At 29.4% G+C, this 24,293-nt stretch overlaps 2 protein-coding genes and 1 pseudogene across 2 annotated transcripts; 1 reads left to right on the forward strand and 2 right to left on the reverse strand.

Moving 5' to 3' along the window:
* Positions 1–625: 625 nt before the first annotated feature.
* Positions 626–9,115, reverse strand: LOC130805503 (uncharacterized; annotated as a pseudogene).
* Positions 9,116–10,617: 1,502 nt separating this feature from the next.
* LOC130805504 (uncharacterized) lies at positions 10,618–17,507 on the reverse strand. The gene is made up of 10 exons (XM_057670277.1): positions 17,448–17,507; positions 17,005–17,147; positions 12,564–12,691; positions 12,389–12,473; positions 12,091–12,226; positions 11,850–12,010; positions 11,615–11,735; positions 11,341–11,523; positions 11,184–11,246; positions 10,618–11,101 (listed from the first exon to the last, which is right to left on the reverse strand). The coding sequence occupies exons 1-10, from the start codon at positions 17,505–17,507 to the stop codon at positions 10,874–10,876; spliced, it is 1,308 nt and encodes a 435-aa protein (XP_057526260.1). The 3' UTR covers positions 10,618–10,873.
* Positions 17,508–20,991: 3,484 nt separating this feature from the next.
* Positions 20,992–24,048, forward strand: LOC130805283 (uncharacterized). Its single transcript, XM_057669978.1, has 2 exons — positions 20,992–21,478; positions 22,507–24,048. Exon 2 carries the CDS (start codon positions 23,030–23,032, stop codon positions 23,681–23,683), a length of 654 nt encoding a protein of 217 aa, XP_057525961.1. The 5' UTR covers positions 20,992–21,478; positions 22,507–23,029; the 3' UTR covers positions 23,684–24,048.
* Positions 24,049–24,293: the final 245 nt, after the last annotated feature.

Genomic DNA, 24,293 nt, shown 5'->3' on the forward strand with positions numbered 1-24,293 from the left:
GATAATTAGTAGTAAATTGTGGAATGTGGATTAAGATTGATGGATCTTGAGGATTAGTATGATACTAGATAGATACCCGTGCCATGCACGGAGATTAAAAAAAATTTGAGTTAATTTTATACTTGTATTATAATTTTTGTAAAGGTTATTAGTTAGTATTTTAAATATTATATATATATATATATATATATATATATATATATATATATATATATATATATATAATTGAATATTTAAATTTTTTGTTCAATAAAATTAGGAAAATAATTAATGGTAATACAAATTTTATAATTAATAACTTTAGTTCGTGACAATAATTAAATAATTACAACTAAATCAAAATTTTTATCATAAAAATGGCTTCATAACTTCAATATAGATCACCTTGTAACTATATTGTATGAAACACCCTGCAATATATATATATATATATATATATATATATATATATATATATATATATATATATATATATATATATATATATATATATATATATATATATATATATATATATATATATATATATATATATATATATATATATATATATTGATTAGTTATATTAATAATAAAACTATCAAAAGGATATTACTTAAAGAATATGAACGCGTAATTTTTTACCTCATAAGTTTTGAAATACTTCTTTATATACCACATTGTCAGTAGACGACGACGACGTAGTTGTTTGATTATCTTTGTCAACAATAAGAATTTTATGTCCTTTCTTACTTCTCACTCTTGATACGGCAACATAAAGTTGTCCATGACTGAATACAGGTTAAGGCAAAAACAATCCAACATGACTCAATGATTGTCCTTGACTTTTATTAATAGTCATCGCAAAACAAAGCATCAAAGGAAATTGTCTTCTTTGAAGTCTAATTGGAGCTGTGTGGTATCTGTTGGAGTCAATGTTATTCTTGGTATGAAAACCTTTTCTCCTTTATTGCATCCCGTAAGAATAGTTGCCTCGACAATGTGATCTCCAAGCTGGTTGACTACCAATCGTGTGCCATTACACAATCCAGCTGATTGATCAATGTTTCTAAGCATCATAACAGGAGCACCAACCTTCAATTTCAGCTCATGATTCGGAAGGCCAGAGCACTTAATACTGTTTAAGTACTCTACAGAAAAAGCATCAGCATTAGACTCAAAACATCCATCTGCTTTACTTATAGAATCAGAACTTAAGTAAACCTTTTCGTCCCCAGGTAATAATGAAAGAACATATTCATTCACTTTCCCAACAATATCATTTGTAGGACAAAGTATGGCCCTTTCTTGAAAAAAGTTTGTGTCACTTAAGTTCTCCTGTATGGATGGATATGTACTTTCAACTATGGCACCAATAGGATCTACAACATCCTTAATGAGAAATTGATCAGGAATATCAATAATGGCTTCTTTATCATTAGGTTCTCCTAGTATGCCATCACCAATCTTTAAAATCCAATCAGCGAAATCCTTTAAATCATTATCATCAACAGACTGAGTTTGCAACCTCATATTCTTTGTAAGCCTTAAAACCTTACACGAATGCCAAATGTAAGAAGAGTTTAATGATGCAAAAACTATATCTTGTCGTGTTCCTTTTGGAATAACTGGTAATACCTGCCTAAAATCACCTCCAAAAACAACTACCTTACCAGCAAATGGAGAGTCCGAAGCAATACCATTTGAATCTCGTAAAGCGTCTCGCATACTCCTGTCTAAAGCTTCAAAACAATATTTGTTCGTCATAGGGGCTTCGTCCCAAATGATGAGCTTAGTCTTATTCAGCAAAGAGGTTAAATCGCTACCCGGAGTAATACCTCTACACATAGAATCAGGAGTGGCAATCAAAGGAATTCCAAATCTTGAATGTGCAGTTCTTCCTCCTGGCAGTAATAGAGAAGCAATACCACTTGAAGCAACAGGAAGGACAATATCCCCTTTTGATCGAATAGCTGCACACAAAGTTCTCCACATAAATGTTTTACCAGTTCCGCCATGCCCATAAAGGAAAAAAACACCACCTTTATTATCATTCATAGCCTGCATAATATCATCATATATGATCCGTTGTTCAGCAGTCAAACATTGAAATAACTGCTCATGCTCTATGCGTAGTGCTTCTCTATCATAACTTAACTCATCAGCTATGAGTCTATTAAAACTATCCTGAATTATTAATTCATCTGGAAGTAGCTCATTGCTATAATTGCGTAGTGAACAACCATTATTCTGCAAAATCTTCTCAATATCAACTAATGCATAGCATTTCAATTGTTCATCACTAAGCTTCAAATCTGTAATTATCACTTAGAAATTATTATAATACTTAATGGTTAAACATGATTAATAAAGCTATTTCTTAATTAAATTAAATAATTAAAAAAATTACCGGGAAATCGAAGTATCATGCGTTGCCTATATAGTACATCTTCTGAAAGCACATGCCATGTACTGTTCCATACAAATTCAGGTCTGGATATACTATTAGACATAAGCAAAATGGCAAATAATTTTCTTAAGTAGTGTGCAGATCCCCAAAAACTTGCCTCTAATATACCATCAATATATTCTTTATCATCATCTAACAAACCCATTGCATAGCAAGCATCTTTAAATATAGGGTAGAGAACACCATTTATGGTACGAATATCTTCAAAACTTGTTGGGCCCTTAACATAGTTCAGAAGTGTGCGTAAGTAATATCGTTCCCCACATCCTGGAGATACATGATAAAGTCTACCGATAGAAAAACCTCTCTTACGAATGGTCCACTCACGCTCTTTTCTCTTCCAAACAAATTTTCCCGGAAATTCAAAATACCAAAGTTCTCTAGCTTCTTCAAATCTAGAATTACATTCCATCCAAGCCAAAAACATTGACTTATCAACCAAAGGTTTATTCAAGACATTTTCAATATTTTCATTTTCATTGAACACAACAGTTTGTTCTCCTGGTAGGTGAAAATTCAGTCTCTCAACAGAAGGAAGCCTATAGTGAATCTCGAAGGCAAAAATTCTCCAAATAGCCTCACAAGCCGAAACATAACGACAATCATAATATTCTTTGATCTCGTCGATAGTATTATCATCGGCATTCTCATTTCGTTTCCTAACTAATCCTGCTGTTACTCTATCATTATCCTTATTAATGTACTTGAATAAATATTTAATTGCCCGAGACTGATTGCACCACTCTACATTTATGTGTGCCTGATATTTCAAAAGTAACGTAGGGTTATAAGGAACAACAAAACGATTATCAATCGACACATTGTTTTTGTCCACAGTAGCCCCCGTATCCCTTCTCCTGTACACAGGATATCCTTCATCACTTAGTACTGTAGTATTGTTGAATTGTTTTGGATATCTTTTACTACAGCTTCTATCTCTCATACACGGTGAATTTAAATTTAAGGTACCACAAGGACCATGTATCATAAAGTCTTTTACATTCTCGTACAAAATGGGAAAAAGATTTTTATCTGGAATCTCTGCAGATATTATGTTGTCTACATCTTCTATTCTTGGAATTTTATCGTCTCGATGTAGAAATAATACAATGTGTGCATGTGGTAGTCCTCTTTTTTGAAATTCAACACTATAGACAACTGCAAATAAATTAAAATTAGAAGCATGTTAAATAAATTAAATCTTCTTCAATATTTATCTATAAAATGAACGAAGCAAAGTAAGTAACAAACCTGCATTGGCTTTGCCAAACAAACTTCCTTTTGTAATATCTTTCAACAACAGGTCCAATTTCAGCTTGAATACTCGACAAAGTATATCTGGTCTATCTTCAGGACGCAAATTCCTCTTCTTAACGAATCTAGATATTTCAGGCCATTTGGAATTACACGTGAATGTAATGAACAGGTCCGGATATCCATATGTCTTGCAAATTCCCATAGCATCATGATATAGTTCAGTCATAAAACGATCACCTCCATGGAATGTAGATGGCAACACAACACGACGACCAGTATTAGATAAATCTGGAATACCATTAGAATTTGAATCAAGCAGGCTATTATAATTTTCAGCCCTTAATAGCGTTTGATTTTTACGGACAAAAAATAGCCTTTCTGATTCAATCATTGTCCACCTATCAACGATAAACTGTTGAAATAATTTTCCAGATCGTAAAATTGTATCTGCTTCATTTTCCCTATCCATCAGTCTATAGGCAAACCATTCACGCATGGTTAATTTGATCCTTTGATTAGAATTCGATGAAGAGTAAGACTCCAATCCTCTATGATTTATACCAATTCTATACCCATCTTCTCCATATACAAAAATTAAAGGATATTGTAAAGCTAGATATGAGGGGTGCAACTCACTAATATGCTTCAATAATCCACTTCGATTCTCAATAATTATGTCTCTCTCTTCACACGAACTACCAATATCTCCTACAATAAGGGCAGCTACTTCAGATGCAGATGGCATATTATATGTCCTACCATCTGTAGCTCTTTTCCCAATCAACTTTAATTGAATGTTAACCTCATTATTCAAGTCAATTCTGTCTCTTGCCATTCTGTATACCTTAGCATACGGGTTAAATTCATCAATCATTTGTTTTAATTTTTCCAACAAAACATCATCAAATTCCTTCGTAGTTTCAGAACTGAAATGAATGGTCAAAAAATACATTAATATATTTTACTTAAACATAAATTATAATATTAAAAAAATAATTTATTGTAAATTACCTAAAAGCACGTTTTCTGTTTTCAATCTCATTTTCAGTATCTACGATGTATAATTGTTGAAACTTTGCTGTATTTCCTTCTGTTGGCAACAAACTACCAATTCTATGGTAATTTTGACCTCCTAGTCTAAAACAATATGGTCCTCGACCTTTGTTAACAGTATTATCTACTCGACCTCCCATTGATGTAAATGCAAACATCATGTTGAACGCACGTATATTTTCAACAAAATATCTACTCCTAGAATCTTTCCTGCTCAATAAATCCTCCAAAAATCTCGGTGGATTTTTAAGTGTAGGAATTTGAACTTTGCCTTTCATACAGCATAATGAAAACTTTGCATTTTTCAATGATCCATCCTTCCGCGCTCTTTCGTTTGCCCACATAAAGGCCAAACAATACTCACATTCAAAGTCAGGATCTCCAACATCAAAATACACTGTAAAAAGAATATTACACATTAAATATTAATAAATTACTAAAAGCTAATTTATATATATATATATATATATATATATATATATATATATATATATATATATATATATATATATATATATATATATATATATATATATATATATATATATATATATGTATATATATATATTACCTTCACCATCTGTTCTTGTAATTTTTTCATCATCTAAAAAAATAAATAAAAATTAATTTTATTAGTATGATGTACAAAGTAATGTATAAGTTCACTGCATATTTTTTTCTTAACTCAAAAATTTATATGACATCAACTCTATTTAATATTGGGATATTATAGAACCTTATACATAACACTTACCTATATCAATATTATTTTCTAAATGAGAATCATTTAAGTCAAGAACGTTGGTTGTATGTCTTTTGATGAAATTTCTACCAATAGTATACTTTCCAGCCCGAGTAAGTTTGTTTGAGCATACTTGAGGATAAGAGGGTATAGAATGCGCCGTTGATTTTTGTAATTGCGATAAATCAACTACTATAAATCAAAGAATAAAAAACTATTATTAATAAAAGTCATAAGTCTATTAATAAAATGTACAATAATTATTTTTTTCATCATACTTACAATCCATATTAAACTGGTAATATTTTTGAGTCATGTGAAAATTACCTGAAAATAAACCTTCATTGTCTGGGTTATAGGCTTGGTGCGCAGTATGACGATGTTTTGAACATGGATGAGAAAAATCGACTGTACAAATGTGATAAAATATTAGATATAAAATATAATTCCTAAACATTAAAAATTATATTTTATAAAAAATTTATATGCTAAATTGTAAACTTTTTAATTCATTATTGTTATTCCATTTGATTTTCGAACAATATTTATCAATCATTCTTACACCATCCTTAACAATGATCCAATTATAAAGATTATGAAATTATTTATTTATTTCCCCTTTCCTAAAGATCATCTTTTAATCTATTTTTATTAAAAGTAATTTTTTTTTAACATGTAATCATTTATAATCAAGTATAATTAATGATATTTAAGATTAAAATAATTAATTGAAAAATATATCAAAATCACATAAGACAATAATAATGGATAAGAGAAAATAACAAAGTGTGATATTATTTGATTCGTCTAGATTTAATTTTTATTAATACAATTTTTTACAATATTAAATTATCTCCAATATAAATATTAGTAATTTAAACAATATATTAATTTGTTTAAAAAATAAATGAAAAAACAATAACAAAAAAGAGTGGGTAAAACAAAAGTAAAAACCATTCATATAATATGGCATTAGAAAACAATGGGCCAAAACCATGTTCCAATACCATTTTATTTTTTCAAGTCATGATGATTTTGTGTTGAGAAACAGTATTAGAGTAAAAGTATAGGCTTGGTGCTGCAGCATGACTACGTTTTTAACGTGGATGAGAAAAATCGACTGTACAAATGTGATAAAATATTTGATATAAAATATAATTCGTAAACGTTAAAAATTATACTCCATCCTATTCATCTTAAGAGTCCCATTTGACTTTTTATGGATTTTAAGGAGAGTCAAAAGTGGGACCATAAAGGGTAGGAAAGAGAGTGGTATTATGAATTTTTAATGTAAATCTAAAAAATTAGTATAGGTAATGGAGGATATAAATGAAAATAGGATAAAGCTACTAAGGGCATAAAAGTCAAAAACCCATACTAAAAATAGCAAAGTATGATATTATTTGAGTTTTCTAGATTTTATTTTTATTAATACAATTTTTTTACAATATTAAATTATCTCCAATTATAAATATTAGTAATTTAAACTATATATTGATTTGTGTATAAAATTAATGAAAAAACGAAAAGAGTGGGTAAAAGTAAAACAAAGTAAAAACCGACATTGGAAAACAATGGGCCAAAACCATGTTCCAATACCGTTTTGTTTTTCAAGTCATGATGACTTTGTCTTGGGAAATGGTGTTGGAGTAAATGCATAGGCTATAGGCTTTGAGTATTGCATTTCTTAGTTTAGTAGTAATGTACTTGCACAGCTATTTACTCGGCTAGTTACTCATCTCTTTCATTTGCCATTTCTAAACTCCAATTTTTTCCTCTTTCTAACCATCCAAAAATTCTCTCTTAGTAATCTTAGACTTTTATGTAGTTTTTACGGGTTTTTTCAAGTCAAATTAAAAAATATATGTAAGTTTATCTTTCAATTTTAATAGTATCACCGGTATTTTTCTTCTCTAAAAATGTCTTAATTGATTTGTGTAGATAAATCTTATAAAAAACTAAGTCGATTTATTATTTTTTATGTAGAAATTTATTTTTTGTAGTAGATTTTTGATAAATTAGTTTAACATGTGATAGTATCACTGGTATTTTAAACGATTTCGAAAATACTAAACTATTTTATCCTTTGATTTTTATAGAATTTTATTTTTGTTTTGTTTGAAAATTTTTATTTGATTTATGTAGATTTTCATATGAAAAAATAGATCGATTTATCATTTCTTTAAGTTGAAAACCGATTTTTTTTTTCTAAAATTGATTTGTTTATAATACGATGAATCGACTTTTCAATATTTAAAAGGGTTTTCATATAATATTGGGAGAAATTTCACAATTGGTTTCTGGTTTATCTACTCCTCTAAATAAAATCAGGTATACCTCTTTCATATATATGATAATACTTACAATTTTGTTGATAGATGTTTATACTTTTTTAATATGTAGTTAACTGGATTATAATTTGATCTACAGTTTTATCCATGTTTGATTTTGAATGAGTTAATATAATTGTTAAAATAATTTCTAGATTATCATTCAACTAATCAGATAATTTTTTGGGTTTGTTTTTTTAAAAATTATATGACCTTTAAAAGGTAGAACATAATTTAGTTCATAAATTAATACTATATGTGTACAGTAATTATGCATGTTTTATTTTGAGTAATTTAACATAGTTATTAAGGCAATTTCCAGATCGATCTATTATTTAAACTGAGTGATATTTTTTTGGTTAACTCTAATAAATAATAAATAATATGACGCTTGGAAAAAGTAAATCTGTTTGTTCATATCAATATGTAATAATCTTCGAACTATTTTCCGATTATAAATTATAATTTTGTTGTACTTTAAGTGTGTATATACATGAAAAAAATAAACTACTCAGTATTTATTAAAAATGTCTTCAATTTTCCTTTAAAAATAACTTTAATAAAATTGTTTTGTACAATTATTACTTGAAAAAAAAACAATATGAAAAACGTATCTATTATTATACATTATGTTCTTTGGTTTAGATGTTTAAAAAGACTGTTTGATGTAAATTAACATGTTAAACAATTACCTTTATTGTTTGATGATGAATGCATTTTATTTATACATTTGATATTAGAACTAACTGTTGATCTGTTCAATTTTTATACATGAAAAATTAATTCATGCTGTTAACAATGTGGGGGCGTTTGTTAAAGATATGTACACAAAGCTTGGAATCACTTGGTTCTTACAGGTATTTTCTTTATACATTTAGAAATAATGTTGCATTAGAAATTTATCAACATTTCTTATAACTTATCTCAAATAAAATATTGTCTTATAAATTACAAATGTCAAGCAAAAATTAAATAATAATGAATTTTGTTAATGTTAAAGAATATATACCATTTGTTATGTCTGACAATGGACTCATTTGAGTTTTTAAACTTTGCACTGTTTGAGTATCTGACGACGACTTTGATGATTCAATAGAAATTCCTGCGTTCATCAAGTAAAATATATTTAATATAATTTAATTTTTTATATAATAATTATAAAGCAATTACAATTGTTTAAAAGTTACCTTTAGTCAATTGTGTGTCATTCTGGTGTTTCTTTCGCTTTTCAATTATTCTTTTTCTATTCATTCTTGCAATTTTTGAAAGACTATAATTCTCCATGCTTAGAATTCCCAACTTCATCTAGAGAAAAAAGTACATATCAACTATTATTTAGCTCCATTTATCATTTATATTTAAAACAACCAGACAATTAATAAAACCATAACTTATTATTGTAAAATGTTTGTTGAATGATGTTAAAAGCATCCAAGTTAAATATAGAAACTGTGTTTTCCTCAAAAGTGCATTTATATTAAAATTAACATATAGAATCATAGTTTATTATATGTATCATTTTTAATATACTTACCAAATTAATCTTGTTTATACTGTAATTTTTTATGATCTTGCATATGATCTTTGTTTCCATATTATTGCGGTGATCATGTTGATTGGCATCTTTATGATATATTTGTTTCTTTTCTAAATAATAGGGTGATATTTTTGTAAAAGTTATATTAATCTTTAAAATAATTAATTTATTGTATAAATTAAATCATTATTTTTTTACTGAATTTATTTAACATTTATATCGAACTTCAAGTGTAGGTCTTCATTTCTTAGAGTCATGTAGTCATCGTAAGAATTTATTTATTTTAATCATGTTGTATCAGTATTAACTTATCGCAAGAATTTATTTATTTTACTTATATTGTATCAGTATTAACCTTTTAACAAATCAAACTTTTTATCTTTCAAGTGAATAGCACATTAATTCTATGAACCATATTTAATTTACTACTTATAAACTTTGACATGTGTCAGGCATATGATCTTTGTTTCCATATTATTGCGGTTGCATGATATTTTTGAGTGTAATATATTTGATGATCATGTTGATTGGTATCTTTATGATATATTTGTTTCTTTTCTAAATAATAGGGTGATATTTTTGTAAAAGTTATATTAATCTTTAAAATAATTAATTTATTGTATAAATTAAATCATTATTTTTTTACTGAATTTATTTAACATTTATATCGAACTTCAAGTGTAGGTCTTCATTTCTTAGAGTCATGTAGTCATCGTTAGAATTTATTTATTTTAATCATGCTGTATCAATATTGACTTATCGCAAGAATTTATTTATTTTTACTTATATTGTATCAGTATTAACCTTTTAACAAATCAAACTTTTTATCTTTCAAGTGAATAGCACATTAATTCTATGAACCATATTTAATTTACTACTTATAAAGTTTTTAAAATTGTTATATACACATTTAATATATACAAAATATGAAAAATTAGATCTTTTAGTATACAATGTTGATTTATCGATTAATTTATTTAACTTTTTCATGTAAGCTAAATTATTTCATAGTATTTCAATCGTTGAGTGTGTTTTACTAATTATGTTTACATGATTTTGGATTAGAGCCATTTAATCATCGCAGCTCATGCGTTTTGTTTTATTAATATTATGTTTATACAATATAATGTTGGGTTTTAAATGATAACAATTATTTACAAAGTTTTGGTTTATTTACAAAGTTTTGGTTTAAAAGGATGAAAATCATAAACAGTAATTGATATTATTGCTATAAATTATTTAGTGGTGTTATATATTGTAAACATTCTCATATGAACATTTGAAAATGTTTGATTTGTCAAGGATTAGTAAATAAATAGAAATTAATTGCTATAAATCATTGAAAAGTCAATAGATAAGTAAACAGATTATAGTTTTGAACATAAATGATTCCAAAAACAATAACAATGACTCAACATGAATCAATTATTCTAAAAACACAGTCCACCTAATGCATCAACTAATAAAAATAAACTAAAAAACATTGTATATTAGAAGTAATAGATCTAATTTATTATAGGGTCCTTCTCCTTCACAACAATATGTTTTTTGCTGGTAGAACACTCAAGATCACTTATGTCATATATGTTGTCCAAAACTCTTTTAGTATTGATTTGATCCTCAACTGTCTTCTTATTTGTGGAATATTCACAGTCACTAATGTCAATGACCTTCTCCAATCCTCCTTTAATTGGTGTTTGAAAGTTGCTATTTTCTGTTGTTGAGTCACAATTCTGCATTTGAAATAATTATGTTCAATAATGTTTACATATACTTTTATGAACATATCATATCATACAAACTAAAATATATTACCTGCATAATATCTTGATTCATAGAAGTGGAATGTTCTTTTGATTCAACAGTATTATCATTTTCCTTCTAATTGAAAAATTAACATTTAGTCATTTGGTAGTTTAATTTATATATGTGAAATGAATAAACTTGTATCTTGAGAAAAAAAAACTAATACCTTTTTGGAGTACAAACACTGGCAGAATTTTAAAATTAGCTCTTCATCATCAGTGAGCTTACGTACTGAATATGACTTGCTTTTCTTTTCTATGTTAAAGTATTTGTTAACTTTAAACACAAACAAATACTTTTTATTGATGAGTTTTTCCAACTCCTCTGGAAACGTCTCAATATCTCCATTCTATAAAAATAATATGAAAATAATGGGACAAAATTTATTTATTTTTTATTTTTTTCAGAAAATGTAATAGTTCAATGCTAATAATAATTACCTTAACCTGCTTATCAATTAACTCTTTAGCAGTAACTTGTAATTCTTTCTTCACTTGTGAATCAAAAAGAACAAAAGTGGATTGCCCAACACCATCCGAAACACGCACAAAAATCTTGTACCTTTAATTCACATTGATGGAATTTAGATTAGTTGAGTGTATTGTTGAAATTTTACTTGTTTTACTTGTTAATCAATAGAAGTCAAAAGCCAAAAATTTTATGTAAATTATTTACCTTGGCCAAACAATTAGAATAGGTACTTTGCATGTAAGACAACTCATGGAACCATCTGACTCTTTTTGAACAGCATCATAGCATTTGTAACATGATGAATAAGACCATTCGTGCTCACAATTAATAGACGTGATTGTGCCATATGTGACATAGTAACCTTCCTGTAGTTTACAATTTGCATACAATTCAGTGGTTTAGTTTTGTATTTAAGATTCTTATAAATTAAAGTTGTAAATATAACCTTTTGCAGCAGCACTATATCCTTCAATTGCACAGCCTCATGATTATGAAGAAATATTAATTCTGATGATTTTAAATTGTGATTAGACTCATCAAGCAATGACCGTTGAATTATTGAACCGTCGTTGAGTTTCCTTCTGTTGAATGAAATAAAACAGTAATTGATAGTGCATTTTGTTAGGTATTTTAATTTGGTACATGTTTAATTTGGGGCTTGGTATTAATTTCTAGATTTTTCAGATGCACACATTTACTAAGCCCCCATGCATAAATAAATAAGTTTTAAATGATATTTATACCTGTTTTTAAATTCATGCACTTCATGAATATCAGGTTCAATGGTGAGTCGCGTTATGAACATTGAATTGGTCAATGATGTCGTACCTAATACATATGGATAAAGAGTTATTAAATAAGATAAGTATGTTCTTAATCATGCAACATTCAATCAGGTTATTTTAAAATGCTTATTACCTCTCCATAATTTGACTTTTGCATATTGAATAATAATCACAAAAGATTTATTATTCTCTGGTTTGGATACGTAACTATAAATTTCCTCTGCATATTGTTCCCAAAACCTTCCTGAAATTTGGTTGTTCCTACATCAAACACAAGGTTTAAATAATTATTTAATCTCAATTTTTCTGTAATTTAATTTTAATAAAATATGATATTAAAATGACATACTCCTCATCAATCAATTCAAGGTTGATTGATAATTTGAAACCATCATTTACATTACTATATGCAGTTACTTCTGCAATTATGTCTGTATAGAAGTAAAAGGTCAATATTTATGCTATTTAATGTTTTGCAATCAGTTCAATGTATTAAAATTGTTGGTAAACCTGTCAATACTGTTGTGTCATATTTCAAAGCAAGTATGTCATTAAAATTGGCAAAATTAAATCGGTCTGCTGGAATTGTTATATCATTGCAGTTTCTTATGACAGAGTTCTTGAGAAAAATTATCTTGTGATTGTGTTTAGTTGCTTTATAGTCTCCAATATTTTCGGTCACTTTAAACCTTGTGATATAGTAATGTTCTCCCTCCTTGATTTTATCTTGATGAGCAGATAATACATACTTTGAGATAATAGTTTGAATTCTAGTACCCTGTAAATTAACATTTTTTCATCAGTTAAATAAATAGTAAACAAAACCAAAACATGTAAGATAGTCTATTATGTAAAACATGTATTTGCTAAACCTCTTCATCAATAAAAATTGTATGGATGCCGTTCACTTCACCATTCTGTTCATATGTTTTCCATTGATAAATTGCTTTGATTTTTATTCTCCATGTTTCGGTTTCTCCCACAATATTTCTAATCATGTGGTAGCTTCGAGCCATAGGGATAATTTGTGCTAAAAAAACTGAAATGAATGACAAAGGGCTAAAATTATTGAAGTGTTTGATAGGTGAATGACAAAGGGCTAGAATTTTTGTAGTATTTGATAGGTGAATGACAAAAGGTTAAAATTTTTCATGCATTTATAGCATGAAAGCAGGGTTCAATAATCCTAAAATTTTCTGTAATGTTATTTTTGTATTATTCTCAAAGTTAATTTTGTTCTATTTCCAAATTAAAATCTCTAAAAATAAAATCCTCTCAATTTTCCCCAAATAGAACACTAAACATCAAATTTGGACTTCACTGTAATTTTATTGCTTCTCTTATGACTTGTCTGATTTAATATCTAAAATCAGTATAATTAATTTTAAAGTGTGGGTGAGAATTTGACAAACTGTGTTCTAAATAAATTGCTTTATTCATGTTTTAGAGAAGTATTTATTCTGTTTTAATCCTTTAGTGTCTCAATTACAGATTGATTGTTAATAATTTCTGTATTTTAGGAAATAATATTATAATTATACAGAATTTATTGACAATATTACAGATAATTTGTAACTATATATTTTATATTGACAATGTTACAGAAAATTAGGTTGTTAATAATTTCTGTATTTTAGGAAATGATATTGTAATTATACAGAATTTATTGACAATATTACAGAAAATTTGTAATTATATATTTTATATTGACAATATTACAGAAAATTACAGATTGGTTGTCAATAATTTCCGTGTTACAGAAAATTTGTAATTATATATTTTATATTGACAATATTACAGAAAATTACAGATTGGTTGTCAATAATTTCTGTATTTAAGGAAATGATATTGTAATTATACAGAATTTATTGACAATACTACAGAAAATATGTAATTATATATTTTATATTGACAATATTACAGAAAATTTTGGAAGATAAGGTTTCTGTATTTCAGGCATTCACGTGGGCGGGAAACTAATGAAGGACAGATTGACATGTGTCAGTCTGTTTCTTCATTAGTATAATTAATGATTTGTGAACATCAAATTTAAGAAATTGATGGAAAATGATTGTTGATGGTAAGGTTATGGATGATTTAATGTTTTGGAATAGGTTATTATATTCTTTTGAGGACCTTTGGATTTTGAGTTTGTATGTTCACAATTGTGTTTGATTGAAATATAAGGAAAGTCCTTAAGGTGAGTAATATTGAGAAGAATGTTAAAGAAGTCTAGATCGTGTCTATAAATCTTGATGACATATTACAGCTTGGGTTAGAACACGCATAATTCTTTAAAGATTAGATATGCTAGAAAAGTATCCATGAGTAAGTTACGGTCTTAGGAGGAGATGCAATGAGCTATATGAACCTAGTTTGTAGTATCGAACGCTTTGTTGTGATGTTATGTTTGTTATGCTTCAGGAAGCGACGTCATCAAGGAACCTTTCTAGTTGATAGCTGGATTCGTTACCTTGAAGCGACATCGTCGGTGAGTAGTAACAGTCCCTTAAAAAGGGGTCTGGCCAGGCTACCATTTGCAAAATGTTTATCCAAAGTTTGTGAAATTTATATGAATGTGATAAATGTTTATGAATGATTATGCTGATATTGATATGATCAATGGATCGGGCTTGCGAGCGGGTCATTGATGGAGTTGAGGAATATGGTTCCCTACTCCCTGTTTTTGAAGCGAATTGTCATTGAGATATTGACTAACTTCACCCGAGAGTGACATAGCCTTAGAGCTATGGATGTTCCTCTCAACTAGACTCCCTATGCGCACATAGATCTAGGTAACTGATGTTGCTTTTAAACCATTGTTTTGAATTGCTGTGTTTAATTGTTTTGAATTGTTGCTTCTCACTCAGTTTAATCTGATCCTCTGTTGTTTCCATCTTTTAGTCTGATTACAGATCGGAACCGGTCGGGGACGATGTGTTAGCGGTGTTGAATAGCGTTTCAAGGATGTATATTGAGCTGAGCACGTAGGAATTTGTTGATTTGTATTAGGATTTGGATAAATGTATATTTGTTTGGCTGTGCTGGTTATATCGAACTTGTAGAGAATTGTATGTTTATCTTGTGTATTAGTTAGATATATGCTTTATTTGGGATTTAGCTGAGTTAGACACGTTGAAGAGCTTGTGGCCCCTTTGCTTGAGTTTTGGAAGTGTGATTTCAGTTTCTTTGGAAACGAAACCCAGTGATGACCCTGTTTACCTAGTCATCGGTAAGTCGGGTTGTTACATCGAGTTATTACAACAAACAACTTAGAGTTGCCAATTACTCATATTAGCAAAGTGGTTGTAACTCCGCAATTTAGCAATAAGCAAGTTCAGCTGGATAATGTCTACTATGTTCCAGGTATGACAAAAAATTTATAGTCGATATCACAAAAAATTGCCTCAGGAAACTATCTGCTCTTTGGACCTCGAGATGTAAATGTGTACCAGAATTTGGAGGATAATTCAACACCGATATTAGAGGGATAACGTTTGGAATCTGTCTATGTAATGTCTGCTAAAACAGCATATGTAGACAAGACAAGGAAGAAAGAGACAACTGACTTGTGGCATGCACGCTTGGGTCACATGTAGGGATGGCAACGGGTCGGATCTGGACCGGGTCCAGGTAGACCCGGATCCAGATCCGTTTTCAAGAGCAGGATCTAGATCCGGATCCGCGGGTCCAGTTTTGCAAGACCCAGATCCGGATTCGCGGATACTGCGGATCCAGTACCGGATCCGGGTCCAAAACGGGTCCTATTTTAATTTTTTTTTAAATGTGTTTAGATTGCAATAAAGCGCGATATTAATAGACTAATGTTAATAATACATATAATTTCACAATGAATCACCCAAAAAAACATTATACAACTTAAAATTGTCTTTAAAATATCCAACAAACACATTCAAAATAACTTAATATAATTAATAAAAGTCAATCATTCATGTTATTAATACAATGAGTTCAATCAAAGCATCCATGACATCAAAGATCTGAAACTGCACATATTAAAGCATCCATGACAAGCTCATATTAAAGATCTGAAACAAGCATCAACAAAAACATTAACTTTTACTTCAATTTATATCATCAACTCACAACTGCATGTAATAAATCAAACAGTTTCCAGAAGACTCCCATGGTGTTCACTGTCTATGAATGAAACTGCTCCAGATTCATTAAAACAGTAATGTTTCATCTTCTCATTAGCATTATCAACGACTTCAAAGGACAATTTGTGTTACTATTTTACAAAATCATAAATAAACAATACTAAAACAGATTCATTAAAAAATAAAAATAAAAAAAAAACCTTTTCAAGGCTAAAATAAGAAATATTCTTAAGAAAAGATTACATTTTGCACTGAATTCACCAATTAGTTTCAAATTAACATAGACTAAATAACAGCCTTTTTTCCTAAAGGTGGCTTAACATAAAAATCAAAAATTACCATTAAACTCAACATAAATCAACCACTAAACTCAACATTAGACATATATCTACTACTCAACATAAATCAAAAGTAGTGTAGCAAAAAAAAAATTAGGGTTCATAAGTTCATTACCTCCTGTGATGGTGCGAGAGCGAGACTGGGAGAGTGGGAGCCTGGGAGGAGTCGAGGGCGATGGGAGGAGACTGGGAGCCTGGAGATGGGAGGAGAATGCGAGTGGGAGGGAGATAGGATGGAGTTTGAGAAGGAGGGGACGGCTACAGGCCTTACAGCAGCTTCAAACTCAAAATTCAAAACAAAGGGTTACTTTACTTTAGGCAAGTTAGGCTGATATTAAAAAAAATTAAAAAAAAAAAGGGTCCTCTAGATCCGCAGGTCCGGGTCTGGGTATTTTTCTCAGATCCGGATCCGGACCTGTGAATATCAACATGATCCGGATCCGACCCGGATCCGACGGGTCTATATTTTTAGGACCCAGATCCGTGAAAACGGATACGGATCCACGGATCCGGGTCGGGTCCAGTACCCATTGCCATCCCTAGTCATGTGAGCTATACCAAGCTAAAAGTGATGATGAAGAAATCGATGCTCAAGGGTCTTCCTGAATTGGATGTCATGGAAGATATAATTTGTGCCGGATGTCAATTTAGTAAAGCACACCAACTGCCATATGAAGACTCAAAGTTTAAGTCTCAGGCACCTCTAGAACATATTCACTCAGACGTATTTGGGCTGGTTAAGCAATATTCAGTAAGTGGCCTTGCTATCCATGTTGGTTTTAGGGTTATTTTTCATGTAGCTTCTAAACTTGATGATAAGTGTAAGAATTGGTTCATTGTGTCGTTAGGGTGTAGTTTGGTTGTGCTTGTCATGTTTGATGTTTGCTTTGTGTTGCTTCCCTTTTGTGTTTTGGGAAGCAGTTTCCTTTTATAGCTTAGGTTGTAAAATGTTTCTTTTGTAGTTAATATATTCCTCTTTTAGCTACCAAAATAAAGAGATTTTTAATAAAGTTGGAGCTTAATAGTCAAGGATTAGGAATTAAATTAAATGAATTACAAATTAATCGGAAATGATTAAAATCAGGAATTTTGAGTCTGTTACATTAATGAAGTTTAATTAAGTCATCCTCACATAATGAAAACAAAATCTAACAAACACATTCTCTATTCAAACATTTTGCAAAAAATAAAATCTCTTGTTGTTTCCTCATTATTTTGAATACTTTTACAAGACCATTAACGAACACATTCAAAAAGATGACACTTTAAAAAAAATCAAAGAACATTTTAACAAACATAACACTTTAAAACATCAATCAATTAATGTCTAATAATGATAAAGATGAAAGGAGAAATATAAGCAAAAACATTGAAATTATAAATCATAATGTATAGCAAGATTGAAGAACATTAACAATTACTTCTTTGCTCTATCATTTTAAATCTAATGTAAAATAAGTGAAAATTAGAGGAAAGAAAAATTAAGTTGGAGAATAAGACAAAAAATAAGTGGAGGGTATAGTGGTTAAGATAAAGAGATAGTATATAGAAGTTTGATGAGGAAATTAAGAAAATAAGAATGAGATCATTGCTCAAAAAGAAAATGGTGCAAAATTAATGGGATAAATAAGACCCTACGAACCAAAACCAGATTAGAACTTGTTTTCTTTTTAATTCGCGAGGAGACACGTGCCACCGAGGGCCCTCATGTAGATCCATCTATGCTCATTCCCTCCATGCATATCCCGTTTAACCTAAAAAGCTTTTACATCTTTTGGTTACATGGGTGTTTCAATATTGAGATAGCTAATGCAAATAGTTATAATGTTTATGCTTAATTTATATATATTTATTAAAATAGAGTTAAAAATAGTCAATGGAAATCTTTTTCGATTCGTATCAATAAGATTATTAACATTAACTTTTTTATATATATTTATTTTGTATAGTGTGCCTATTTACTTTTGGAACACTATTTATCTATCACTCTTAAATTAAATTTTATTCTTAATCGATAAGTTAAAATATTGTCATATGGGATCTTATTTGATTCGTTTTAATGTAAAGTTTATTAATGTCAAATTTTTATAATTTTTAATTATACATAATTAGATATATTAAGGATTGAATAAGTGCATAAAGTAAATGTGATACTTAAGATGAATAGAAGGGAGTATGTAAATAATTATAAAAGTGCATTGACAAACATATATAAATCAAATGGTGCAATGATGTTGAAATGAAGTAAAACCTACAGATGGACACGAGTCGTGCTGGGCAAGGCCACGTGCTTCGTGTTGCATCATGTTATGCCATAAACAATATCGTATTATGTAGTGCTATACTTATTCTTTTCATATTCACACAAATATTTTTCATTTATAAAAAGTCATGTCATGATTGTGTCGTGCCTATCATGCTGTGTGCTAGTTGTGCAATTGACAATGTGCCCAAAACTGTGTCGTGCAAAGTTGGCCATCTTGCGAGCCTGGCCATGTCCATCTTTAGTATACCTAAATACTCTCTCCAGTTTATACCAATGTCTCATTTTTTTTTATATTCTATCCAATGTAATAATTCGATTCTAGCTATCACTAATTGTGGAAAATAAAAAATTATAAAAATTAATATTAATAAACGTTATATTGACCGAATCAAACGAGATTTCATTGAACTATATTTTGACTTTTAAATTAAGAATAAAATACAAATTAAGAGTGGCAGATAAATAATATCAAAATATCAAATAAGATAATTGATCGAATATAATAGAGTCCTCTACTACATCTATAGGATTTTATTTGCTTAGAATAATCGACTTGGACTTGGAAGTTATTCCCCTGTTGGGTTGCTTTTGCAACACGTTTTGTAAGGAACAAAAATAAAAATAAGTTTTTTCTAAAGAAACATCAAGGAAAAATAATCCTTTTTCTTTCACTTTTCCCACCACAGTCCAGGATATAAAATTGTATCTGACCTGAATCATCCACAAAATTAAATTCGATCTAGCTAAAATCACTTAATGCGTACCGATTTTTCATTAAAACAAGTCAAAATTTTAGAAAATTATAATTGATTTTAGTTTATCAAATTATTATTAATTTATCGTATAATTTCAATAAATTTAAAACTAGTTTAAGTAATCAAATGATGAATATTTGAAAACTAATTTAGTGATATTGCAATACTGTAAACAACTTTATCAATAAATTAATAAGATTCTTCTTGAAATTTACATCAACTATAAACCGAATAGCATATTACAAAAATTGAATGTAATAAACAAGTATGAACGGAGGCATTATGATTATAGCATGTCTAGAATCTTCTAACTTTCCATTTCTTCTCTGATTGGTGACCGGCCATCAATAATGTTACAAAATAGATAATTATGAAAAAAAAAAAAAAAAAAAAAAAAAACCGTGCAATGTGATTATCATGGATTTTACCATTAATTAAGAATTAAGGTCAATTGCTTGGCAATGTCCTATCGACAAAGGCCATTAATACGGGGCATAGAAACAGAATTAAAAATGCATGTAATGCTATCGGATGGATATCAGTGGGAATAGAATTAATAAATAAAAAATGTAATATTTCCTCCATTTTTCAATAATATTCCAGATTTTAGCCATGTGGATCAATTGATTTGTTATTCCGCTAAATAAACTTTCTATTTATTTCATAAATTTTAAACCTAATTAACATAATTCATCTAAATTTTAATATTTTATTAATGCTTGTGATCAAATTTCCACATATTTTTCACTAATTTTATCTTAATATTTTTAAGTTACTTATGGTTTTTATATGTTTTCAATTACCTTTACATAAATATTTTAGAATAATTATGGCACTTATATTTTTGCAATTAACTTTATTTTAATTTTTTTAATCCTTATGATCCCAAAATTTTCCATAACCTATATTCTTTTTAATTTCTGTAAATATTTTATTGGAAAATAATCTACTTATAATCCCACGTCAAAGAATAAGAGAGATTGAGAAAGTAGAGAAGTTGACTATCACAAATTCATATATACTTTATGCGCTAAATAAAACTTGATCGGATTTATGAGTAAGCAACTCACGTCTTATATACTTTATCATATTTCTTATAGAAAAATCAAATAAGTGCAGCAAGTACAGATAAGCATTAATTTGAATGCATTTGCAGCAACGTGGGAACGAAGGGAGTTTGGAATTTGGAAATAAGAAAAATAGAAAAAAAAAAAAAAATGAGTTGTTTAGCCTATAAATGAAATAGAATGCAGGAAATGCAAGCATCAAGAAGCTAAGACACAAACAACTTTCTAAAGATTGGAAAACAAGTTTAAAAGAGAGTAAGAGAGAAAATATAAAGTACTTAAGTTACGGGCCGGTGATAATATGTCTTTGCCAGAAATCACAGCCTTCAATATATTTAACACCTCCTACCATCTTCGTGTTAGAGAGGGTGCAAATGGTGAATTGTGGGGCGAGGTCGATACAGAAGAAGGAGTTTTTAGTGACTCCGCCAAGTTTGAGGTTGTCAGGGCTCTAACTGGAGTTCATTTGAGAAGCTTGTTTAACAACAAGTACCTTATCAAGTATGCATTTTTCCTTTTATATTTCCTATTATATACTACCTCCATTACATAATTCAAATGCTCGCTATATTATTATTATTGACACTATTTATTATTCAGGCTTATTTTATACGTTGTGGTTAATGTGTAAGAAAAAAATATAGTTAAGTGAGATTTTTTCTGAATGCATACTTTTATAATATTAATTTTTTATAATTTTCAAATATGTATAATTTAATATATAATAATCAAAATAACACATTTAACTACGTTTAATTTTTATAGATTAAAAAAAGTTAATAAATGTTGAAATTGATTTATGAAAAGTGATGAAAAACCAAATACTTCCTCAGTTAACTTTACTTGCACTCAAAACACATTTTACGCAGTTCAATGAGTTTATATACATAACTTAAAATTATAAAAATTTAATATTATGAAAATATGCAATGAGAAAAATAAAATAAAATTCTACATAACTGTTTTTTCTCGTATAATAGTCGCAATATGTAAAATATAAAAATACCATAATGATAAACAATATAAAACTTGATTTGGGTTGAAGTAATAAAACCAAGAAAGTATAACTTGTTGAGAGATATAGAATAAAATGCAAAACGCTAATTTTCTCATTACAACATATAAAAATAAAATACATGTACCTATTAAATAGAAAAATTAAGTAATTAACTACACATAAAAATAGGGAGTTCATCTCATGACTCCATAACTTACTCCATTAAATTAGAAGTAAATCCTAAAAATAGTAACTACCCACATAACCACTACTTTGACTATAACTAATATTTTGAATCAACTCAACATAACTTATAATTAGAAACGTAGAAATTGTTTTATGTTAGTATACCAATACACATGGTGACATGCATATCGCAGAGATTTAATAGGGTCTTCATGTATGTTCTGTTTTTATGTAGCTACGATTTAAAATGTCTTCAAAATGTTGTTTGGTTTGCTGATAAATGAGTGTATATTTACATACTAATACTAAGCTAACACTATACTATATGTATATGTGTGAATTTAAGGGATGCGTCAAGCAACTATATAAGCGCAAAGAGTGACGAAGCAGTGGAGGACACAACAGCCCAGAACTGCACATTTGTTTACAGCGGAGAATAGGGGTAACGGCTCAGTGGTATTGAAGCACGTCCAGACAGGGAAGTACTTGGATGACTCGCTAAGACAAAATGATCAACGTCCCTTTCGCCCAATTCTGAGTGATGGTTCTCCATCAATTTTAGATTTTTAGTTGCAGTTGACTTAAAACATGAGGTAATCAAATTACCCAAAAGAGTGGTGATAAAGTGCTTTACCGGGGAATATCTACTACCAAGTTCGACAGAACTCTTTAAATTTCAGAAATTTGAGGGAGCTGATCAAAACAACACGATCACCTGGTACATCACCAGTTACGATCCCGTGGGCAAGCTGCGCCTCCTTCCCTTCTATTACTGGTCGCAAGGCGATTATAATCAATTTTGCGGAGCCACCAACAATAAAGACGGTCTGCGAACTACCTCTCCTCTATTTCCTCTGCTGCTGGAATACATGCTTTTCAAGGTTTTTCACACAAGTGGGAACTCAATTTGTCTCATCAACTATCAAGGAACTTTTCTTCGAAATAACCCGGAAAGATATTACATGGCGGAGGAGCCGGTTATTAGAAGGAACATCGATGTTAGGTACCGCTTAGAGGATGCTATTATGTATGACTTGGAGCCACTCTCTTTTGCGACTAATATAACTAAGAACAACACTAGTGAGCCCGTATTGTCTACTTTAACAGTAGAATATACTAAAAGCAAGACATTCACTTTTTCTGTGAGTTCCTCTATAAGCAGCAGCGTGAGTAGCACCATTAGCGGGGGAATACCACTAGTTGCCGAGGCAGAGGTTACGGTTGAAGTGGGGGTTAGCATTGAGACCAGTTTTGGAGTAGAACACAATGAAGCCGAGACGGTTAGTGACTCTGTCCAAGTTACGGTGCCCCCCAACAAAAGGAGAGGTGCAAGGAAGGTGGCAATGAGGGGAAAATGTGATGTTCCATTTTCTTACCAACAAGTTGATGTGTTGGCCAATGGTGAGCGTGTTGTATATAATCTAAGTGATGGTGTTTTTAAGGGCATGAACGGCTATGCGTTCCATACCATTGTCTTTGATCCTGACAACCTCGCCGTTATCCTTGAACGTATTCCCGGCTAACATTAGTATAGTACTACTTGGAGGGGTACAGTTGTGATATGTCCGCTGTCTTCCTTCTCTCGAACCTTTATTTATGCGGAATACTGGATTGATCACTTACTAGTATAGTACTGCCTTCCTCCGGTCATTATTGCTATATTAAGCACAAAAATAAGAATTTACCTAGAGGTAAATTCACTTTAGAAAGCAAGACATTTTATGGATTGTGAAGAAAATTGAAATATGTATTGTTTTTTATTTTTCAAGTACTGCTCTGAAGGCTCCTAATAATTAAGTTGATGGTTTTGAATTTTGATAAATGTCAATGTTTCTTTTGAAGTTGTTTGACCATTTTAGATGGTCTTAAATTAGTTATGAACTTTCCCTTAGCTTTTTTTTTTTTTTTTTTTAATGTAGTTAATCCTTTTTTAATTAACTATAATTTTTTTATTATAATTTTTTGTAGTAGAATTTTAATTCAGGTTACACCTTATCAAATTACATAAATAAATACTCCTTTCGTTCCTTAAAGTAGTCCACACTTTCTTTTAGGGTGTTTCATTTGTTATTCTCATAAAAAATCTTTCTATTTAAATCACAAATTTTAGACAAAAATAATCTTACCCATCCC

This window comes from Amaranthus tricolor, chromosome 2, assembly GCF_026212465.1.
Source record: "Amaranthus tricolor cultivar Red isolate AtriRed21 chromosome 2, ASM2621246v1, whole genome shotgun sequence".
NCBI lineage: Eukaryota > Viridiplantae > Streptophyta > Magnoliopsida > Caryophyllales > Amaranthaceae > Amaranthus > Amaranthus tricolor.